This window comes from Puma concolor, chromosome B4 (genome assembly GCF_028749965.1).
Source record: "Puma concolor isolate L17-30 chromosome B4, mPumCon1.1.hap2, whole genome shotgun sequence".
Classification (NCBI taxonomy): domain Eukaryota; kingdom Metazoa; phylum Chordata; class Mammalia; order Carnivora; family Felidae; genus Puma; species Puma concolor.
The window spans coordinates 61,762,563-61,785,239 of record NC_141673.1 but is presented as its reverse complement, the minus strand read 5'-3'; the positions used below and the strand labels follow the sequence as shown (position 1 = coordinate 61,785,239).

At 41.1% G+C, this 22,677-nt stretch overlaps 1 protein-coding gene and 1 long non-coding RNA gene across 10 annotated transcripts in view; both read left to right on the top strand.

Annotated features, from left to right (window-relative positions):
• Positions 1–22,677, top strand: part of LOC147579116 (uncharacterized) — a 76,336-nt gene that overhangs the window by 39,126 nt on the left and 14,533 nt on the right. The window lies entirely within an intron of this gene.
• On the top strand, positions 3,692–6,731 carry LOC147579117 (uncharacterized). 4 transcript variants are annotated; one of them, XM_086713160.1, is made up of 3 exons: positions 3,692–3,855; positions 4,411–4,443; positions 6,360–6,731. In XM_086713160.1, exons 1-3 carry the CDS (start codon positions 3,751–3,753, stop codon positions 6,546–6,548), a joined length of 327 nt encoding a protein of 108 aa, XP_086569286.1. In that variant the 5' UTR covers positions 3,692–3,750; the 3' UTR covers positions 6,549–6,731. The 4 variants fall into 4 exon arrangements, with proteins under 4 accessions (XP_086569286.1, XP_086569288.1, XP_086569285.1 ...); XM_086713162.1 differs by having other exon boundaries at positions 3,736–3,892; XM_086713159.1 differs by having other exon boundaries at positions 3,736–3,855; positions 6,345–6,563.

Genomic DNA, 22,677 nt, shown 5'->3' with positions numbered 1-22,677 from the left:
CTTTCATTAATTAGGAAGAGCCAATGATGGGGAGAATTCATGCTTAGCAGAGATCTTTCCTGTTAGCAAAATAATGAACAAAGACACATGGAAGTTCTGGAAAACACTTTCCTGGATTTTCATTACAGGAAGTACCTGTGAGGTGTTGAGGTACAGCTTAGTAAGGTGTAGGCTTCACCTGTATGTGTGGAAGTCATATTTTCCCCTAAATGTGCATGTTGTTTTTTGTGTAACTCTGCGTATATCCAGATTTATTTGATTAAAGAGATTGGAGGCACCAAAGTACATTTGTAGCTAAACACCATTGGAAATCTGTCGTGGTTAATTTTGTTTATGGGATTTCTGCCCGCCTAACTCTTCCTTGTCCATTTCAGATCATAACTCTAGGCATTTCTTGAGCTTCTGCTTTCCAAGATGTCATCCATATCCACTGTCCTGCTTTTCAGAGTATATCCCTCCCGAATATGTGAAGAAAAGCCCTCTCTGTTTGCTTTATGCTTATTTTATGACTTTCTATTTCATTCATTAATGCATTCTTAACTCACATTTCTCAGGAGCTTACTAACTGCTTGGCACTCTGGGAAGTCCTATGGAATATTGTTGAACAAAGTAACCTTTTGTTCCGTTAGATCATATTTATTGACAGAGGAGGCAGAAAACCAGACAAACGAAGAGCAAAGAAACAAAGAGTCAAGAAAATATCAGGTAGCCCTAAATATTATGATGGGAATAGAATCACGTTATCTGGCTGTAAGTTGAGGGGTACTTGAGTTTAGAAGCCATCAGACACTTCCCTGAAGAGGTGGTATTGAAGTTGAGACTGACTGGTAAGAACGTATGATAGCAGTCACATGTATTGAAAAAGAGTAGATTTCGGAGTTTCAGATTTCTAATGCTGGAGAGTCACTGTGCACTCTTTGTATCTCTCGGCTCCTTGAAGCAGAACAGGGAAAGATCTTCCCTTTGGTCCTAATACCAAATCCTCCCATCACCCTGGGACTTCCCTCAGCCTTCATCAGTCTGTGCCTTGTTAATCTTGTTTTGTTGAGACTCAGTTAGGTGTCCTTGCCCGTTGCAGCCCATGACTGCTACAGAGACTTCCACCTTCTGAGTGGTGTACTTTGAAGGGTGAGGGGTCTGGTTTTCGACTGAGTCCTTGATGCTTCTCTCTAGGGCCTGTCTTCAGGCTGACGCTGCTTTTCTGGTTTCATCTCAGGGCCTGTCTCCCTTTCAAATATGCTTCACAGAAGAGTATACCCTGGTGACTGGGGTCAGGTTTGTGATCATTGGGAAAATCTAGGGATTAGAGAGCTGTGATCTCTGTATGCATGAGTAGGAAGGTGTCACAAATTTAAGATGACCCCATTTCATCTTTCTCAAATATTTAATATAAACATCATAATCAAGATGATAGGTCTTCTTGAATAAAACATCTAAAAGCACACTGTGAATAAACTAAAACATCTGTGTTATTTTGGAAATCTTTGTGGTTTTAGAAAAGGTAAACATGTTAATATTTCTCATCTTGTATAAGTCCTTAAGTGATAAGAACATGAGACACACTCAATTAAACGAGTCGAGTAGGCAAATCCTGGAAGAGGGAATTCAAGTGGTCTACAAATGTATGCACGTGCTCAAATGTACTATAATCAGGAAGTGAAAATAAGCATAACAAATACTCCCACCAAAAGAGCACTGTGGTTCTCTTTTCTCTAGAAGCTTGCCAGCACTTCTTATGGCTTGTCTTTTTGATGTTTGCCATTCTAACAGGTGTGAGGTGATATCTCCTTGTGGTTTTGGTTTGCATCCCCTGATGATTTATAAGCCCTAGAGAGCTAATGCACAGTATAGCGATAGACGCAAGATAAACAACAATATTGTTATAGTCATCGGACTTGCTAAGAGAATAGAACTTAATTACTCCAACCTCTAAAAAGAAATGATAATTCTGTAACATGATAGAGGTGTTAATTAATGGTACAAGGCAATCATATTACAACATACAAATGTATCCAATTTACATGGTGTACACCTTAAATTTGCACAGGGTTGAATATCAAGTGTATTTCTTTTTTTTTTTTTTAATTTTTTTTTCAACGTTTATTTATTTTTGGGACAGAGAGAGACAGAGCATGAATGGGGGAGGGGCAGAGAGAGAGGGAGACACAGAATCAGAAACAGGCTCCAGGCTCTGAGCCATCAGCCCAGAGCCCGACGCGGGGCTCGAACTCACGGACCGCGAGATCGTGACCTGGCTGAAGTCGGACGCTTAACCGACTGCGCCACCCAGGCGCCCCTCAAGTGTATTTCAAGAGGAAAGTGGAAATAGATGTTCAATACTGTTCCATATGAAAGAGACTCTCTCACTGAGGGTATGTCACAGAAAGCATCCTTTGTATGAACAAGAACAGCCTTCAAAGTACTAGAACCGTTTAACTGCAAAGGAACCTTTAGAAGGTAGTGATTTCTCATTCTTTCCAGGTTTTCCAAGACATGTTCAGTACCTCTCCTTGGAGATCTGAATCACACTTGGTTGTGATGTGAATATGGAGTATTGGATTCGTTGCTGTATTGACTTAGTAGCTGGGGTGTGTGACTAGGGCAAATAGTTGGTTGTGTCTTGGTGCAGTGTTGGGCCCAACACAACAGCTGCCGAGAGACCCGCATGAATAATGGGTTTGCACCCACTGTTTCCTTTCCTGGCAACACACTTTCCAAGATGTAATCAGATTGATTCCTCAGCATCTTCAAGTCTTTGTTCACATATCACCTTTCCCTTCATTCCTGTTATGACTACCTCATCTGAAATTGTAACCTTGCTTCCTGTCTCCAAAGATACTTTCCTTTCTCTCTCCTGTATTATTACATATTAGGCCTTATCATTTTATAAACAATACACTGTTTTTTTCCTCCTTCTTCCCTCCCTTCCTAATGCCTTTCTTCCTTTCTCCTCCCTTCCTTCTTCCCCAACTTTCTCTTTCCCTACTTCCTTCCATTTCTTCCTTCCTTTCTGTTCACTTTTTAATGTATGAACTCCCACAGTTGCATGTATCCCATGGGATTTTTAAGCACTTTGTTCATTGCTGTTTCTCTATTGCGTAGCCCTCACTAAATATTTGTTGGATGAATGCATCGATTCAATGGCTGCATTAATTAAGCAACGTTAGTTTCATTTTCTATTGTCTCTCTCTTTGACTTTGGATTTCCACAAGAAATGCTTCAATCCAGAGAGATCATATCAGTGTTGCTTCACTGTGCGTGAGTGTCAGATGACAGTATCTACATGTACACGAGGCAGGCCATCTGTGGAGGCCTAGGTGGATGGATCTGAGAACAGGCTGCCATACCCTGGTTATTCCCCTTTGAGGAATCCTAGGGCTGAGCAAGCTGTAGATGTCCCTCTTCTAAAGTGTCTGAAAGGGGCACTGCAGGGTGAGTGATCCCCCCAAGGCTAGGTGTTGGGTTCCTCTGGCTTGTCAGCAGAACTGGTAATCGTGGTGCCATTTGATCCTCTTAGTTGAGAGGAAGCCTGGAAACAAAGTTGTTTTCTGGGAAATGTTTCCTATTGAAAAGTCTTGACCTGAAACCTGTGTCATAATCAAGGGACTAAAGTGATCTTTTCAAAGGGCCTCTGGCTGTACTGTTGACTCTCTAGTGGTTTCTCTCAGTACCAACATTGCCTGGCATTAACTAGCCTGGATTCTGATCTGGCAGTTCCTGATTGGTGCCCTCTGCCTATATAAGGTCAGGATGTGGAATGCTGAAGGCAGCGTCCTACCTTCTCCTGAGCTCCACACTTTCTTATCTGTGCTCCCTGCTAATCAACTCACCAGCATGAAGCTCTTGGCGTTGCTGGTACTGGTGGCCGTTTCCACCTTCCTGGTTTCAGGCCGTAAGTAAAGATTCTTACCTGAAAAGAAGGTCTGGGGCAAGAGTCCATCAACGTATATGCTCTGTGTGGGTGTGGGTTTGGAGGAGCTTAGAATGGTGGCCCCCACGTCCTCCACCCCACTGCCCTGTTCCATCCCCATTTTGACTGACCCCTCAAGATAGAGTGGACTCTCCCTTTAGGCTTTGGCAATCCAGTCAGGTCTTTGCTCAGTTTTAACCTTGGTGTTCAACGTCATTGTGAGTGTCGTTAAAATATGTTCAAGAATGTAATCAATAAAAAAATAAAGAAAAGAATGCAATCAGAGTTTTATTTCAGGAGAGCAAAAAATGGTGACGTATTATGTCTTTTGTGGGGTTTTGTTGGTTTTATATTATGTGTGTATCTTTTTGCCCTCAGCACAAGTAGAAAAGCCCAAGGTTCTTCAGTTATGACAGCCTGCAATGTTGTCTATAATTTCTCTTCCCTCTATGCCCTAAGCTGGTGTTTAATTTATGCCTATTTTTCTTTTTCTCTTGTAGAGACAACTGGCGCTGCAAGTGATAGCTCTACTGGTAAGTCTGTGTTTGTACTTCATGTCTTTCCTGCCATGACTGTTTTCCATCTCTGTCTCGTGTCACGCGGCCATGGAGGACAGAATGCAAAGCAGCTGCTTGGGAAAGCCACATTCTTGCTTGTAAAGTTCATTGTGACTCTAGAAAATCTGCTGACTTCTTATACATTTTTAGAGAATATAGTCTCTGGAAAGGACCAATGCAAACTGTAAGTGTTGTCTAGGAGAAAAGACAAGGGATTAATGGTCTGAATTTGTGGTGTGGGAATTTGGGGGAGTTGCCCGTAAAGTGTTCTTGATGACCATAATTTGAAGGGGTGAATATAGGGTCAGTGTGTAGAAGTGGGATTAATCAGTTTCAGGATGAAGAAAGACAATGTAATTAATTCCTGAAGGTGATATAGAAATGACAGCAGTAGGCCTGCATGGGAGTGTGGAATGGAGATTGAGGAATATAGGGTGAAGTTGATGAATGGCCTTGTGCTTTGTTCTTTGTAACGCATGCCTTAGTCCCATGCTGATCTGCATTTTTTTTTCTTATGTGAAACTGAAGGTTGTGTAAAAAAGCCCCAAGCGCATTTCTTGGGCTTCTCACAAGTGTCCTCTACATCCTATGCCGTGTGTGTTGTACTCATGCGTATATTGGGACGACTTCCCTTTTTGCCCTTCTCAGTTGGGGAAGGACTTGTTTCCTTTGGTAATAAGGGCATAGACTATGGTCAGACCTCATACACTGTGCCATACATCCTACCTGCAAAGCCAGGGCCAACTGAAAAAATATCATCTCAAGTGATTGAGGACTGAGACATTATCGCTGCAGTGTGAGTGTTGAGACTGAGGTATCTACTTGCTGGGGTAGGTGTAACCCACAAGTGTGGGGTCTGACCCTGGCGATTTGTCAGAAGCTCTGGTGTAAGGTGTGGAGAGTGATAATTGTCACCAAAATTGTCACATTTCCTTTGAACTGGGGTGTTTGGGGGGCATTTGCTCATGTTTAATGCAGTCAGAATAGTACCCTTGTCTCCCTTTATGTCTAATGTGGCTCTCCTAGTTACTTCTAGAATAGACGGAGTCCAACTTGAAGAACAGGTGAGACAAATATAATCCCCATTTAGGCCAGAACCTGAGAGAAGAGATTGGACTTCATTCAAAGAAAGGAGATACTATTGTACAAATCTGAGATGCATGAACTTCTTTTTTTTCCCCCGATACATGATCTTCTTCTTGTGTTGTTCTCCTATATAGTTTATTCTGCTACTCACACCGATTCATGATGCAGTGAAAACTAATCAGATCAAGTCATCCCATGGGAGAGAACCATAAAGTCAGCTCACTAGGGATTTCCTTTTGCCTGTGAACCATGATCCCTGTGAATAAGAACACATATGGATTTGGTATTTTGGGTTCACCACTAGGTGGAAGTATCTGCTCGTCTCTTAGTCTTACAGTCCTTGTAAGGAAACCCCAAATTCTTTCTGTCCCATCAAGGGAAGGGCTAGGAAAAATGAGTCTGGGAAAAGTGGGTAGCCAGGCGAAAGAGAGGACAAACTATTGACAATTGCAGAACTGAATTCAGAATGAAGAATGTACCTCCAAGTTCAAGTGGGACAAATTCCATTCCTGGAGAAGAGTCAAAAGTCTCAGCTGGATCTTTTCTGTCTTTTTAAGTTTTCTTTTAAGTTTATTTACTTAGAGAGAGTGGGAGAGAGAGAGAGAGGAAGCACCAGCAGGGGAGGGGAAGAGAGAGAAGGAGAGAGAATCCCAATGAGGCTCTGCACTGTGAGTGCAGAGCTCAAGTGTCTCGAATTCATGAATCTTGAGATCATGACCTGAGACAAAATCAAGAGAAAATTAAACCACTAAGCCACCAAGAGCCCCTGGATCTTTTTCTTCTAATTTCAGCTGCTGCCACCACAGCTGCCGCCACCACAGCTGCCGCCACCACTGCCGCTGCCACCACTGCTGCTCCTGCCACCACTGCTGCTCCTACTACCACTCCAAAGGGTAAGCCACTCATCTTTGTGCTTTCTTTTCGGGGCTCTTGATTCCTTGGTTCCCTATGATCCCGGCAGATTCTATTGTGTGGTCAGGAAGGAGAAGCCATGAGAGAGCTCTGTTTCCATCATTCTCTAATTATTTCTGGTTTTACAAATCAAGTCAGCAGATAGATCTCAGAGGAGCCCTGAGGTTGCAGCTTCTTGTTCACTAATATTACCTGCATGTTCCTGACATGTTGGCTTTAATAGGGAATTTTGTCTTTAGTGGAAATATTATTAGAAAGATAGGGGGCCAGGTGCCTGTTTATGTTTATTTTTTATAGAAAAGTGTTTGTTTCTTTTATTTTAAGTTTTTATGAAGTTTATGTATTTTGAGAGAGAGAGAAAGAGAGAATGCAAGTGTTGGAGGAGGTGGAGGGGGAGACTGAGAGAGAGAAAGAGAGAGAGAGAGAGAGAGAGAGAGAGATTGAGAATCCCAGCAGACTCCATCCTTTCAGTGCAGAGCCTGATGTAGGGCTCAAATTCACGAACTGTGAGATCATGACCTGAGCTGAAGGTGAACACCTAAGCTCTGAGCCACCCAGGTGTCCCAGTGTTTGTTTCTTTGAAAGACTTTTCTAAACGTAGACAACAGCTTTAAAATGAGGCCTCCTTGAAGCAGACACTTTTGAGCATTATTCAGGGTATTCCTGGGAATTTGGAAAGCCATGGAGGACCAAGATAGTACAGTCTTCCTATTCCTGGTTCATCTTTCCCCTCCTTCTACTTTCATGTATCATCGATTATGAGATTTATTGACTGTGAACATATGCAAGGTATTGTGGTATAAAACTCACATACAGGGTGCCTGGGTGGCTTGTTGTGTCAAGCGATGGACTCTTGGTTTTGGCTCAGGTCACAGTCTCACGAATTCTCTCTCTCTGCCTCAATCCTGCTTGCTTGCACTCTCCTCTCTTAAAACAAACAAACAAACAAACAAACAAACAAACAAACAAACAAACAGTTTTTTTCATTAATTTTTTAAAATGTTTATTTTTCTGAGAAAGAGAGAGAGATAGTGAGGGAGGGATAGAGAGAGAGGTAGACACAGAATCCAAAGCAGGCTCCAAGCTCTGAGCCGTCAGTAGAGAGCCCAATGTGGGGCATGAACCCACGAACCATGAGATCATGACCTGAGCCAAATCCAGATGCTTAACCAACTGAGTCAGCCAGGTGCCCAAGCAATCAATGAAAAAAAACTCACATAGAAATGTAATTTATATATGAGTCATTCTACCAAAGAAACACTGTAAAGATGAAGAAATGGAGAAGTTCCAATGAAAAACTTTCCCCTGAACAGATGGGAGAGGTTGCATGTGTACTTGAGGAAACTTTTTCAAATATTGCTTTATAGCCTTTCAGTGTCGGGGCCATTGCTTGGCACCTTGCACAACGGTGAGTAGTGGGCAGTGCATGGAGGAGAAAATGAGTATATATCCCTGGTGAGAAGGTGGCAGAGTTGCTCTGTTGAATCATAGAGGGAGAACTAGTACCTGTGGACCTACTTGCTGGGCTCTCTAGACTTCGAGCTTATGTGGGCTCCCAACCAGGCCTGCAAACCCCATTTGTGGGGGATGAACATCTCATGGCCATTTGACTCCATGGAATTCAGTGCCATTTGACATTTGTTGGTCTCCTTTCAGATTCCCCAAATGAAGCCACATTCTTCATCCTTTCTGAAACCTGCTTGACGATATATTTTATTCTCTTGCAGGCCTTCTGGAAATTATTAAGCGTATTTTGAAGCTATGATTGTGAGATGAAGTCTCCTGGATGTCCTGCATGTGATCCTGCTGGGCTCGGCCAGAATGTCCTTTCATTTGATTTACTCCAACCACGTACCATGCCTATCATGTCTCTCCTATCTCTAATCAGTTTGTTTGTTTTCAAATAAAATTAACATTGAGCAACATCAAAAATAGTATATTTTTAAGATGTTGGGAAGTGGTTGTGCAATGCTTTTATCAGTCCTTAGTGACTGATTTTATTTAATCCTTCCTGTGTCACTATGAAATGGACTTTGTGTATGTCTACCCATTTTTACACATAAGGCCCTCTTCTCGGGTGCATCAGTAGAGACTAGAGGTTTCTGTAACATGAATGCACTAATCAACATTTACTAGGCACCAGTGTCCATTCTGGGTTCCATCAATCTCTGCTATTAACTGAGTCATAATTTTTCTCTTATCTGCAATGATATAGCAGGTGAGAAACAGGAAAGCAGCCCTGCCAATGGGAGTTGGCCTAGTGGCAACGGGTTGGGAGTTATGGAGTTATTAGGGGCTCACCTGAGCTGAGAGGCAGGACACGGTGTACTCCTGTTGGACATAAAAAGTCATAGAAGTCCAACAGCAGACAAGGGCACTCAGTGACTGTGATGAAAGGAGTCAAAAATCAAGATCACTTTATAGTGGGGCACCTGGATGGCTCAGTTGGTTAAGTGTCTGACTCTTGATTTTGGTGCAGTTCATGATCTCAGGGTCACAAGATAGACCTCACACCACTCAGCAATAATGGTAGAGCCTGCTTGAGATTCTTTCTCTCCTTTTCTCTCTGCCCCTCCCCTGCTCTCTCCCTCTGTCTCTCTTTCTGTCAAAAACAGATCACTTCCCAGGTATGTTTCAATACAGACAAAAGCAATGTTAGTGTGGCAAGCCCACAATCGCACATATCCCTTTTTCCCAGTTAATTTGTGACTGCTGCTCTATTACCTATCACAGCTTTGCCTTATTTTTCTCTTCTCCTTATAGAAAAGATTTCTTAAGATAACCAATCATAGCATACTCATGCCCCTTGACAGCATCCAAACCAGGGCAGAGGCCTGCTTCTCTACAACTTCCTCCAAACCACCTAATACAAGCCCAAATCTTATATAACTTTTTTCTAACACCCTTGAACTGAGACACCTCTCTGCAATTCCCCTTGATGTATGCTTTCCCCCACAGCGGTGACAATGACCCCAAACTTCTCAGCTACAGCTACTCCTGGTGGTTTTTGGCTGTTAGGCTTCAATACCTGAATGCACAATCAGGATGGATATTACACATGAATGAGTCAAGTTGTCTTCATCGTTTCAACTGTGGGCATCTGCCCAGTTTTCCCACACTTACTAAATGGGATTCTTTAAACTTGTCCTAGTTCTTACCAGCAGTACACTAAGCAGTGCTCAATTCAAGAAGAACAACATGTCAATATTCTGATAAGGAAATGATGGTGTTTAGAATTTGATTTGAACTAAATCTTTTTGATTTTTAAAAAACGATTCTGGAATGCCAGTGGATCAGATGTACAGGAGACTGTTGAAGATTAAATAGGTGTATTCGGATTGTTTGAGCAGGATTCGGTGTGATCAAGGCTATTTGGGAGGTGCAATAGGCCAAGTGGAATGGGTAGGCCTAATAGAGTTAGCCAACACCTTCTTTTCCACAGTAGTTTGAGTCTCCCTTGCACTACAGAATTTTCATAGAGTAGAGCTCAGTGTATGTTTACCATATATCCATAGGGATATCTGAGTATATTAGAAATTGTCACAATTTAGTTAGGTAAGGTCTGGAGTTAATGAGCATTAGGGGAAAATTATCACATACTGTGAGTATTCCTTCCTCAGAGGAATAAACTACAAAGAATGAAAACCTTTAGTATCCATAGAAGAACTGGAGGGTAATTGAAATGGCTAGCTAATATTCCAGGCCATGTCGCATCTGTGAAATTCCTGTGAATTGTGTCAGTTGGAGCAACAGGATATTGCCCAACTCTGCAACATGTTGTCATATTTTTCAGATCATGCTAATAAGTAAGAAGGTCAAAGACTATTAGGGCTAGGCTGGTTATGGCAAAATCATGCTCCTCACGTAACGGTCCTGTTAGCCTCTTCTCACAAGGTCAGCAGAAAGATATCTGAATTTCAGCAGACCTGAGCCCAAACTGTTGGTAGATTGACTGAGAATTGGCTCCAGGTAATTCCTATGAGCCCATAGGATGTGACTATATGATAGAAGTTTCTGCCATCACCTATATGCTGGAATCTGGAATTTTTGGCTCAAACCAAGCAGGATTTCTTGCAAAGTTGTCTTGGGTTTTGGATTTGAAAACTACTTGAAGGAATAGATCCTTCTCCCAGACTATTTGAAAAATGGTTGCTAGCTTGTCAGTGGTGTTTGATAAAACAAGCCCTCTCACTGATGAGTATCAAGTGATTCTGAGGAGACAAATACCTTGGGCTTTCTGTTGTGTCCTGGATGATGCCATACATACAGTCGAATATGTATTGGCAGCTCGGGAGAGTTCCCTCATAGAGTGGCAATTTATTTTAAGGAGCATTGTAGCAGAAGAAGTTCAGGGAAAGTACCACACAAAACAAACAGGCTGTGTTGCTACTTGTTTTCAGAAAAAAGAATTGCAAGGATATCCCTGACCTCATTCCTGAGTGGTCCTGGGCATGAAGGATTGAAGGACTACCCATAGAAATTCTTGAGTTGAGGCCTATGTTGCTCTTTGGAAGTCAGTTGGTTCTTGATTTTTAAAAATTATTTAAGTTTATTTATTTATTTGACAGAGAGAGAGAGAGAGTGAGTGAGTCCCAAGCAAGCTCTGTTCTGGCAGCACAGAGCCTGATGTGGGGCTTGAACTCACGAATGGTGAGATCATGACCTGAGCTGAAATTAAGAGCTGGATGCATAACCAACTGAGCTACCCAGATGCCCCTGGAAGTCAGTTTTCAGCAGTCTGTGTTCATACCACAACCCTGATGAAAGAGAGCAAGGTTAAGTTGGCCTAGTGAGTGGAATTCAAAGCTCTTCATTTAGCAGTGGACAAAGTGTTAGGCTCCTGTTCTAGAGGAGCATTTAGATATTATAGTCTGTTGGGCTGTAACAAAGAGTTGCATGTATTGTCAGGCAAATGGGTTCCAGGCAACTAAAAAAAACAGCTACGTGTATAATGCACCCAGATAAGGAAATGTCTTTGTGAATTTAGTAGAGGAATTAAAATTGTGAGGATATGAAACAAACAAAACCGTTGTCTAAGAAAAGGATTGAAATGTTGACATAGCTTTCTCCATATATCTGGGCCCTGAGAGGAGATGCCTGCGGAAGCTCAGGTCAGGCCCCATGAGCTAGAGAGGACACATTCCCCTTGAATTCAACAAAGGCAAATGATATTAACAAGAAAATGTATCCAATATTTGCAAGATAGGTTTGGCTTAATAACAGCTGTAGGTGAAATTAGTTGATATGGGCAAGTGGATCACACTGAACCTCTCCTGGTAGCTCCAGGATTCTGTAACTGGGTGTAAGTACTGGTGCTAACTGGGCACCTGTTCTTCTTTGGGAGTTGCCTATAATGTAAAGAAACAATCCTAAAGATACAATGAAAGTTTTGAATAATTGATTCTTCATCAATTTGGCCCACGGGAATATACTTCTTCTCAGGTTACAAACTTTACTGCTGCTAGGAAGTACTATGCAATGAACAGAGATGGTAAATTAAACATAATGTCTTTTGATAAAATATAGTTTTTCAATTTTCTTTTCCTGTTAGGACTTCTTTTGTTTTCTAAGAAATGTTAGCATCTCCTAAATTGAGACAGATACACTTTTAGGTCCCCTTCTGAATGATTTATATTGTTAGGTTTTACGACTGAGTCTTTGATTTTTGTGTATGATATGATGTATGAATCATGGTTTATTTCTTTTATGTTACAGGTAGTTGTACTTTCCCCCAAACATACTTTGTTGAAAGACTTTCTTCTGTTGAAGACTCTTAGCATTTTTGTGAAAAATGATTAATTGTATATGTGTGGGTATATATTTAGATTATCTGTTCTGCCTCATGGACCGGACCCATTTCTCTTCCTTGAAGTCAATATCTAGTGATTGGATTAATGTAGCCATGAAAGTTTGTAAATCGGGTGGTGTGATTTTCTAATTTTGCTCTTTCTCAAGATGGTTTTGGCTACCGGTCAGTTTTTGTGTTTTTTAAATGTAATTTTTTATCAAGTTAGCTAACTTACAGTGTATACAGTGTGCTCTTGGTTTCAGGAGTAGATTCCCATGATTCATCGCTTAATACAACACCCAGTGCTCATCCAAACAAGTGCCCTCCTCAATGCCCATCACCATTTTCCCCCCTTCCCTGCACCTCCCATTAACCCACAGTTTGTTCTTTGTATTTAAGAGTCTCTTATGGTTTATCTCTCTCTCTGACACTGTTTTTTCTCCTTCCCTTCCCCCATTGATCTTCTGTTAAGTTTCTCAAATTCCACATATGAGTGAAAACATATATCTGTCTTCCTCTGACTGACTCATTTCACTTAGCATAAATTCCATCCATGTTGTTGCAAATGGCAAGATTTCATTCTTTCTCATTGCCAAATGCTATTCCATTGCATATATAAACTATGTCTTCTTTATCCTTTCATCAGCTGATAGACATTTGAGTTTTTTCCATAATTTGGCTATTGTTTAAAGTGCTTTTATAAACATTGGGATAGATGTACCCCTGTAAATCAGCACTCCTGTATCTTTTGGATAAATTTCTAGTAGTGTTATTGCTGGGTCATAGGGTAATTTTATTTTTAATTTTTGAGGAAACTCCACATTGTTTTCCAGAGCAGCCACAACAGTTTGCATTCCCACCAGTGGTGCAAGAGGGTTCCCGTATCTCCACATCCTCCAACATCTGTTGTTTCCTGAGTTTTATACTTAGCCACTCTGACTGCTGTGAGGTGGTATGTCAATGAGGTTTTGATTTGTATTTCCCTGATGATGAGTGACTTTGAGCATCTTGTGTCTGTTGGCCATTTCGATGTCTTCTTTGGAAAAGTGTCTATTCATGTCTTCTGTCCATTTGTCTCTGGATTATTTTTTTTTCAGGTGTGGAGTTTAGTAAGTTATAGATTTTGGATACTAACCCTTTATCCAATATGTCTATTGTAGATGTCTTCTCCCATTCTACTGGTTGCCTTTAGATTTGCTGATTGTTTCATTTGCAGTGCAGAAACTTTTTATCTTGAGGTTCCAATAGTTCATTTTTGCTTTTATTTCCCTTGCCTTCGGAGACAAGTTGGGTAAGAAGTTGCTGCGGCTGATGGCAAAGAGCTTGTTGCCTGTATTCACCTCTATGGTTTTGATGGTTTCTGTCTCACATTTAGGTCTCTCATCCATTTTGAGTTTAGTTTTGTGTATGGTATAAGAAAGTGGTCCAAGTTGATTTTTCTACATGTTGCTGTCCAGTTCTCCCAGCACCATTTGCTAAAGAGACTGTTTTCCATTGGATACTCTTTCCTTCTTCGTCAAAGATTAGTTGGCCATACATTTTGGGTATAATTCTGGGTTCTCTATTCTACTCCGTTGGTCTATGTGTCTGTTTTTGTGTCAGTATCATACTGTCTCTATGATTACAGCTTTGTAATAGAGGCTAAACTCGGGGACTGTGATGCCTCCTGCTTTGGTTTTCTTTTTCAACATTACTTTGGCTATTCAGGGTCTTTTGTGGTTCCATACAAATTGTGGGATTGTTTGTTCTAGCTTTGAGAAGAAGGCCGCTGCAATTTTGATTGGGATTGCATTGAATGTGTAGATTTCTTTGGGTAGTATTGACATTTTAACAATATTTTTCTTTCGCTCCATGAGCATGGAATGTTTTTCCATTTCTTTGTGTCTTCTTCAATTACTTTGATAAGCCTTCTATAGTTTTCAGCATACAGATCTTTTTCATCTTTGGTTAGGTTTATTCCTAGGTATTTTATGGTTCTTAGTGCCATTGTAAATGGGATCAACTTCTTGATTTATCTTTCTGTTGCTTCATTATTGGTTTATAGAAATGCAACCTATTTCTGTACATTGATTTTGTATCCTGTGACTTTGCTGAATTCCTGTAGCGGTTCTAGCAGTTTTTGGTGGAGTCTTTCTGATTTTACATGTAGAATATCGTGTTGTCTGCAAAGAGTGAAAGTTTGACTTCTTTGCCAATTTGGATGTGTTTATTTCATTTTGTTGTCTGATTGCTGAGGTTAGGACTTCCAACACTATGTTAAACAACAGTGGTGAGAGTGGACATCCCTGTCGTATTCCTGATCTCAGAGGTTTTGCCCATTGAAGCTGATATTATCTGTGGGTTTCATATATGGCTTTTATGATGTTAAGGTGTGTTCCTTCTATCATGACTTTCTTGAGTTTTTTTTTTAAGAAAGGATGCTGTATTTTGTCAAATGCTTTTTCTGCATCTATTGACAGAATGATATGGTTCTGTTCCTTTCTTCTATTAATGTGACATATCACACTGATTGATTTGTGAATATTGAACCAGCCCTGCAGCCCAGGAATGAATCCCTCATGATTGTGGTGAATAATTCTTTGGATATACTGTTTAATTTGATTTGCTAGTATCTTGCTGAAAATTTTTTATCCATGTTCATCAGGGATATTGGCCTGTAATTCTCCTTTTTAGTGGGGTCTCCGGGATGGGAGTCAAGTAATGCCGGCTTCATAGAATGAGTATGGAAACTTTCCTTCATTTGTCTATTTTTTGGAACACCTTGAGAAGTATAGTATTAACTTTGCTTTAAATGTCTTGTAGAATTCCCCTGGGAAGCCATCTGGCCCAGAACTCTTAATTGTTGGGAGATTTTTGATAACTGACTCAATTTCCTTGCTGTTTATGGGTCTGTTCAAATTTTCTATTTCTTCCCATTTGAGTTTCGTTAGTGTATGCATACCTAGGAATTTGTCCATTTCCTCCAGGTTGCCCAGTTTGTTGGCATATAATTTTTCAAAGTATTCTCTAATAATTGTTTGTATTTCTGTGGTGTTGGTTGTGATCTCTCCTCTTTCATTCATGGTTTTATAAATTTGGGTTCTCTCTCTTTTTGAGAAGTCTGGCTAGTGGCTTATCAATTTTGTTTATTCTTTCAAAATACCAGCCCTTAGATTCACCAATCTGTTCTATTGGTTTTTGTTTCTTTTTAATTCTATATTGTTTACTTCTGCTCTAATCTTTACATTTCTCTTCTTCTGCTGATTTTGGGGTGTCTTTGCTGTTCTGCTTCTAGTTCCTTTAGGTATGACGTTAGGTTCTGTATTTGGGATTTTTCTTGTTTCTTGAGATAGGCCTGCATTGCAATGTATTTTCCTCTTAGGACTGCCTTTGCTGCCATTCAAAGGGTTTAGACTGTCATGTTTTCATTCCATTTGCTTCCATATACTTTTAAATTTCTTCTTTAATTGCCTGGTTGACCCGTTCATTCTTTAGTACGATGTTCTTTAACCTCCATGCTTTCGGAGACTTTCAAAACTTTTTCTTGTGGTTGATTTTGTTTCATAGCGTTGTGATCTGAAAATATGCATGGTATGATCTCAATTCTTTTATATTTATTGAGGGCTGTTTTGTGACCCAGTATGTGATTTATCTTGCAGAATGTTCCATGTGCCCTCCAGAAGAATGTGTATTCTGTTGCTTTTGGATGAAAAGTTCTGAATATATCTGTCAAATCCATCAGGTCCAGAGTATCATTCAAGGCCATTGTTTTGTTACTGATTTCCTGACTAGATAATCCGTTCTTTGCTGTAAGTGGAGGCTAATTCTCCCCTCGCGGTCTAGGAGTTTCTTATCTCTCTTTTTCTCAGCTTCATCATTTTCCATAATTTTATCTTCTCTTTCACTTATTCTCCCCTCTGCTTTCTCTGTCCTTGTTATCACTGTGTCTACTTCATTTTGCACCTCATTATTGCCTTTCTTAATTTGTCATGACTATTTCTTAGTTCCTTGCTCTCTGCAGCAATAGAGTCTCTGTTTTCTTCTATGGTTTTTTCAAGCCCAGCTTATGGACTATTACTCTAAATTCTTGATCAGATATATTGTGTATATATGTTTTGAGGAGTTCTCTAGTTGTCATTTATTCCTGGAATTTCTTTTGAAGAGAATTCTTCTACTTCATCATTTTGGCTAGTTTTCTGTCCTTTATGTGTTTTAATAGCTTGTTATGTGTCCTGCACCTGCAAGCACTACCAGCTTAAAAAAGAATTCATACACTCTCCAGGGCTTGGCCCTTCAGAAGGTGTGTTTGGTGTGTGTGTTGTGTGCACTCTGTTGTTGTGACTCTGGTTGCTTTATCTCCCTACTTGTAGTGGTGGTTTGGACCTTCCACCAGGGGTGCTTTCATTTGTTCATGGTAGTAACCCTGGAAAAAATTTTAAAAGGGGGGGGGTGGGGGATGAAGCCTTATCTCATACAAAGAGTGAAGTGACAGGTGTGGAGGAAAGGAATAAAAAAAAAAAAAAAGACCAGGTAGTGGATCAGAGAAACTATATGGGTTAATAAGAGAGACTAAGAGGAAGAAATAGAAGAAAAAACCCCAATATATGTATTATATTATATTATATTATGACATATATATGTATAGTTATATAATATAGTTTTATATATTTTATGTAATATATATTATATATTGTATATAATACATAATATACAATATATACATAATAAGAATTCACTAAGCATTAAATCTGAAAATGGAAAACCAGTAGACTAATATCTGATGGTGTCTTGGAATCGGTGGCTGTGCTGGTCTGGAGGAGGGGCCATCTGGTTTGGTCAGTATCAATATTGCTCTGTAGACATGCAGTTACCAGGCACGGAGGGCCATGGTTTGGTGTAGGCAGGTCCCGCCTCCACTGTGGGAGAACTGTCCATTCCCTGAAGCCCCACCTTGTTGGTGATAAGGAGAAAAATGGCAACACCTTGGTCTGTCCTCCCTGGACTGGGTGACCAAAACGACTCTCTTCTAGCCATCCTCATAGTGCCACGTGGGCATGAGTGGGTCTGTTTGTCCTGCTCCACAGTCTCCTGCACCTCCCAGGTGCTCAGCTGGGATTCAAACCAGCCCCGGATTTAAAGGATGCCTCTCTGCTGGCCCTGGGTCTGGGGTAGTGCCATTCCACTCAGTCAGCTGACAAAGGCCTCTGGCTGGCCTGTAGGGTCTTTTATCCTTGGAGCGTCTTTATACCTTCTTGCTGGAGCACTCGGTGGAGGGGACTGCTCTCTCTGATTTCACCTCTGAGCTTGCTACCGAGCCTGTGGTTGACTCCCTTCCTCCCTGCACGCATGTACAGGGTGGCAGGCCCCAGTCTGGATAAAGACCTACCCTGGATCTTGTTAAAAATTGGTTCTTTCTCGGTTTTTTCATTCCCCAGTCCGTGGTTTTTCTTTTATCCAAATACAATCCTACACTCCCACAGACTCTCTTTCTCTTCCTTTTGTCTCTCCACAGAAGAGGATTCCTCCCCTCCATGCCTATGCCACCTGTTTTATCTCTCCCAATTCACAATCATGCAACTATGACCTGCCAAGTTGTCCCCATGAGCCCCTGGAGAGGTTTCTGTCACTCTGTAGCCTGGATACCTGGAATTCCAAGTCTTCTGGCTTCAATATTGCTGTGTTTGAGGGAGGAGGGAACTTCAGGTCCTCCTGCTTCTCTGCCATGTTGACTCCTCCTCATTTACTTTCTTCTACCTGTCAGTTTTTAGTTTGTCATATACATTTTGGCAACTGTGAATTAAAAAAAAAATCCTACAGAAAAGTTGATTGGGATTGAATTGAAGATATAGATAGATTCATACCTTTTGGTCATTGGTTTTTCTAAAACATGAACATAATATACCTACATTTATTTATGGTGATTTGATTTCTGTTATCAATGTTTTGTTGCTTTCACTGTAGAGTTTGGGCACATATTTGGATAAATTTATCCATAAATAAATGCTTATTTTTCATAAATGCGTTCATTTTCCAGTTGATCATTGCTGACATGTGGATATAATAATTGATCTTCCTATATTTGACTTTCGGTCTTATGACGTTACTTGAAGTTATTTATTTTTTCTTGTAAACTTTTTTCGCGTGCATGGGTGCATATGGTTATATATGTGTGCCATCATGTTATCTGCAAGGAAAGTCAGTTTGCTTCATTATTTCTGAGCTTTTTATATGTCTCTTCCTGTCTTTTGAACTGGTTAGAACCTTTTTCTTGTCTTTTGAACTGGTTAGAACCTTTATAAAGATTATATAGAGGTGATAAGAGCAGAGATCTTTACCAAATTCTGATCGCTGATATTAGGGGAAAGCATTCAGGGCTTCTCCACTGTATATATTATTAGTTGTAACATTTTATAGATGCTATTTAGCAGATGAAGAAATTTCTTCTATTCCTAGTTTACTGAGAGTTATTTTCTTCTCTCTCTCTTTTTAACATGACAATGTTTTGATTCTTTTTTTAAAAAAAATTTTTAACGTTTTATTTATTTTTGAGACAGGGAGAGACAGAGCATGAACAGGGGAGGGTCAGGGAGAGGGAGACACAGAATCTGAAACAGGCTCCAGGCTCTGAGCTGTCAGCACAGAGCCTGACATGGGCCTCGAACTCACGGACCGCGAGATCATGCCCTGAGCCGAAGTCGGCCGCTTAACCGACTGAGCCACCCAGGCGCCCCTGTTTTGATTCTTTAAAATAATTTACGTGTACCAATTGAGAAGATTACATGTGTTTTCTCATTTATTCTTTTGAATTGTTGGATTACACTAGTTGACATTCAAATGTTACTGCACCTTGCATTCCTTGGATACACTCTACCTGCTGTTTGTTCTTTTGTCTATATTTCGTTCAAGCTATTTGTTTTGTCTACCTAGTGTGTGACTATAAGAGGCTGTATTCATGAGACTATTGGTATGTGATTTTATGTATTTTAGTCTTTTTGTCAGGTTTGGGATCAACGTTATGGTAGCCTCATGAAAACAACCTGGGAAGTTTCTCCTTTCACATTTTCTAGGAGGGGTGTTTGTTTGTTTCTAAATACAGAACTAGTATAAATTCTTCCCTGGGTGCTTGTTGAAAGGTACTAGGGACGACTTCTGAGGCTGGAGGTTTTCCTTGTGAGAGGTTCCTAATTACAAATTCCGTTTCTGGAGTAAGATGTGGTGCCCTAGCAGTTGTGTCAGCAGGTCTTGCTGTCCCCACTGTGGTAGCTTCCCAGAAGCTCCTTCTCTCCCTCTCTCCACTGGTAGCCTCCCAGTCAGTTCCATAAGCCCCAGTGAGTTCTTTCCTGCCTGTGGGTAGCTTCCCGTAGCAGTTCAGCATGTCTCTGCTATGCAGTGGGCCACGTCCATATTTTCTCCACCAAGATGTGAATTCTAAACCTCAGAATCCTTCTTCTGAATTTGGGACTCAGCTCCAGTTCCAGCAGTGGTGGCTGCTCTCTGTATCTGCTACTTCTGAATTTCCATTGAGTTCTTTTTTATATATTCCAAATGTTGCATATCTTTACATGTTCTATTTCTATATGTTCTTCACATAATAACAGGTCAACGTTTCTTATTCTAATTTCGTACGCTTTATGTCTCCTGAATGGACCCTACAGCTGCAGGTGTCTCAAATTTTTCATCTAAGGAAGGAGAGGAATCAATTTGGCGTAATATTTGTTATTGACAGAGCAGTTGTAACCACACATGCTCACCACTAAAGGGGGATGGTTGATTACATTTGTGGAACCGTGTCCTGTGGCAGTGGGTCCATCCAGGATTCCAGAGTGGTCTCACTTATGTCTTATGCCACACAGTCACAGAGCAACCACAGTTCATTGCTAGTTACCAGTTATCAGTTGTGAGGATTAAATTTTTAAGAAAATTTTCCTAGTGTCAGAAATAAAATGCTGATGCCTCACTATTAGTGTTTTTAGCTGACTCCATTCTTTCCTCTTCCTGCCCCTGCTTTGTAGCCACACGTACTCTGACTGCAACCACCTATGAGTCTGTCTTGTGTAGAAGGCCTGGTCAGGTAGAGCTTGTTGGCAACCATGAAGATGTCAGATTTTGCTGAGAGATTTTAAACCTTAGAGGACTGAAAGCAGAGGAATTACATGACAGGAAGTAACATTTTCACATGACACTTATGGCTAATTTGTTAAAGATGGAACATGGGGAGACAGTGTGTGTGCAAAGACAAAGGATAGAAAGCTATTTCAGGCCACCTATGCTGCTGACCGTGCCCAGGACAACAATTGAGGTGATGTGAAGTTGTTTGTTTCTGGGTGTTTTGAAGGTTGAGCTTAAGAATTGCTCTCTAGGGGCGCCTGGGTGGCGCAGTCGGTTAAGCGTCCGACTTCAGCCAGGTCACGATCTCGCGGTCCGTGAGTTCGAGCCCCGCGTCAGGCTCTGGGCTGATGGCTCAGAGCCTGGAGCCTGTTTCCTATTCTGTGTCTCCCTCTCTCTCTGCCCCTCCCCGTTCATGCTCTGTCTCTCTCTGTCCCAAAAATAAATAAACGTTGAAAAAAAAAAAAAAAGAATTGCTCTCTAGTTGGGTATGGGTTGTGAAAGAAAAGAAGAGTGAGGCATAGTTTGAAGGTTTGTACTTGAGCAACTGGAACAATAGCAATGCCATTAATGAAGGCGGACGGTCTTCTCAGAGATATACACACACACACACACACACACACACACACACACAGATATTTTATATATGTAGAAGGTGAGGTAGGCAGAAGAACGACCTCCAAAATGATCAGAGGTCCTAATCCCCAGGACTGTATATATAAAGAGATAACACATTGATGAATATGTTGTGTTATAGGACAAAAGGGAAATTTCAGTAATGAAGGTTACTATAGTTGATCTTAAAATGGGAAGATTGTCCTGGATTGTCCAGTTGAGCCCAATGTAATCATGTGAGCCCCAAAAAGCAAAAGAGGAAGGCAGAGGTAAAAGGTAGAAATATTTGAGTAACATAAATGGGTCAACGTGTCTTTGTAAATTTGACAGGAAGGGGACCACTTGAGTGGGAAGTGAATTCTTTAACAACCTGAATAAACTTGGAAGCTGGTTCTTCCCCAGGATCTCCAGAAAGGAACATAATTCCTTTTGCCTTGTAAGACCTTAAGCAGAATCCAATTGAGCCAAGTAGTGCTCTGAATTCTGATCCGCAGAAATGATAAGATGCATACTGTTTTAAGATGATAATTTTGTGGTTATTTGTTACTGCAGCAATGAAAAACTATCATATGAGGAAACTCAGAAGCAAGTATTGCAAACAACCCTTAGCAAAGTGTCCTTTGGGGCTGTGAGGTTTTCCCCGGGCATTTTTATTTCCTATTTCAGGCTCTGTTTGCTTCCTACTTATTGCCTACAGAGCTGGGGAAATGGACCTAATCACAAGAAAGGTTATTCTGTTCTGGCAAAAAGCAAGTCGTTTTTATCTTTTATTAATTTTTTTAATGTTTATGTATTTTTGAAGGAGAGAAAGAGACACAGAGCATGATTGGGAGAGGGGCAGAGAGAGAGGGAGACACAGAATCCGAAGTGGGCTCCGGGCTCTGAGCTGTCAGCAAAGAACCTGATGCGGGTTTGAACTTATAAACTGCGAGGTCATGACCTGAGCCGAAGTCAGATACTTACCGACTGACATACCCAGATAAGTCATTGAAAACATTTTTAAAAATCTTTATTTTTGAGAGGGAGAGACAGAGTGTGAGTGGGAGAGGAACACAGAGAGAGAGGGAGACACAGAATCTGAAGTGGGCTCCAGGCTCTGAGCTATCAGCACAGAGCCTGACACAGGGCTTGAACTCATGAAGTGTGAGATCATGACTTGAGCCAAAGTCGGATGCTTACCAACTGAGCCACTCAGGTGCCCCAGGTTAGTCGTTTTTAAATAGCTGTGGCCAAACCTTTGTGGATTTGGTCCAGTCAATTTGTTGGTAGCCTGCCCATCAGCCCCTCCAGTGAACTGACAACTGCACTGTGCCTTTCTTGAACTACTCACGTTCTCCTTTCATGGCAGGTGACGGTCAAGTTTCTGCTCTGTCTCAGAGCTTGATCCTCAATTTGGACCATTTCAGTCTTGTTTTCGGATTCTGTTGATCCCTTCTCTGGATCATTCTTTCTGTCGACACCTACCATTCAGTCTCTCACCTGAATGCCTGCTCAGTACCAGGGTGTGGGGTCATACAGTGACATTCTTCCTTGACCCACTGAAGTGAAACTGTCTGGTCATGCCTTCTCTATCTAATTGGGGGTCCTTCCTTGAGGGGATTCAAGCCTATTCACTGACAACTATGAAAAAAGGTCTCTTAGACTCACATCTTTTGTTGATGGAATTCTTCCTCTAGTGTTCAGGTATAGCTCTCCAGACTCTCCCTGAAATACTCCAAGGTGGC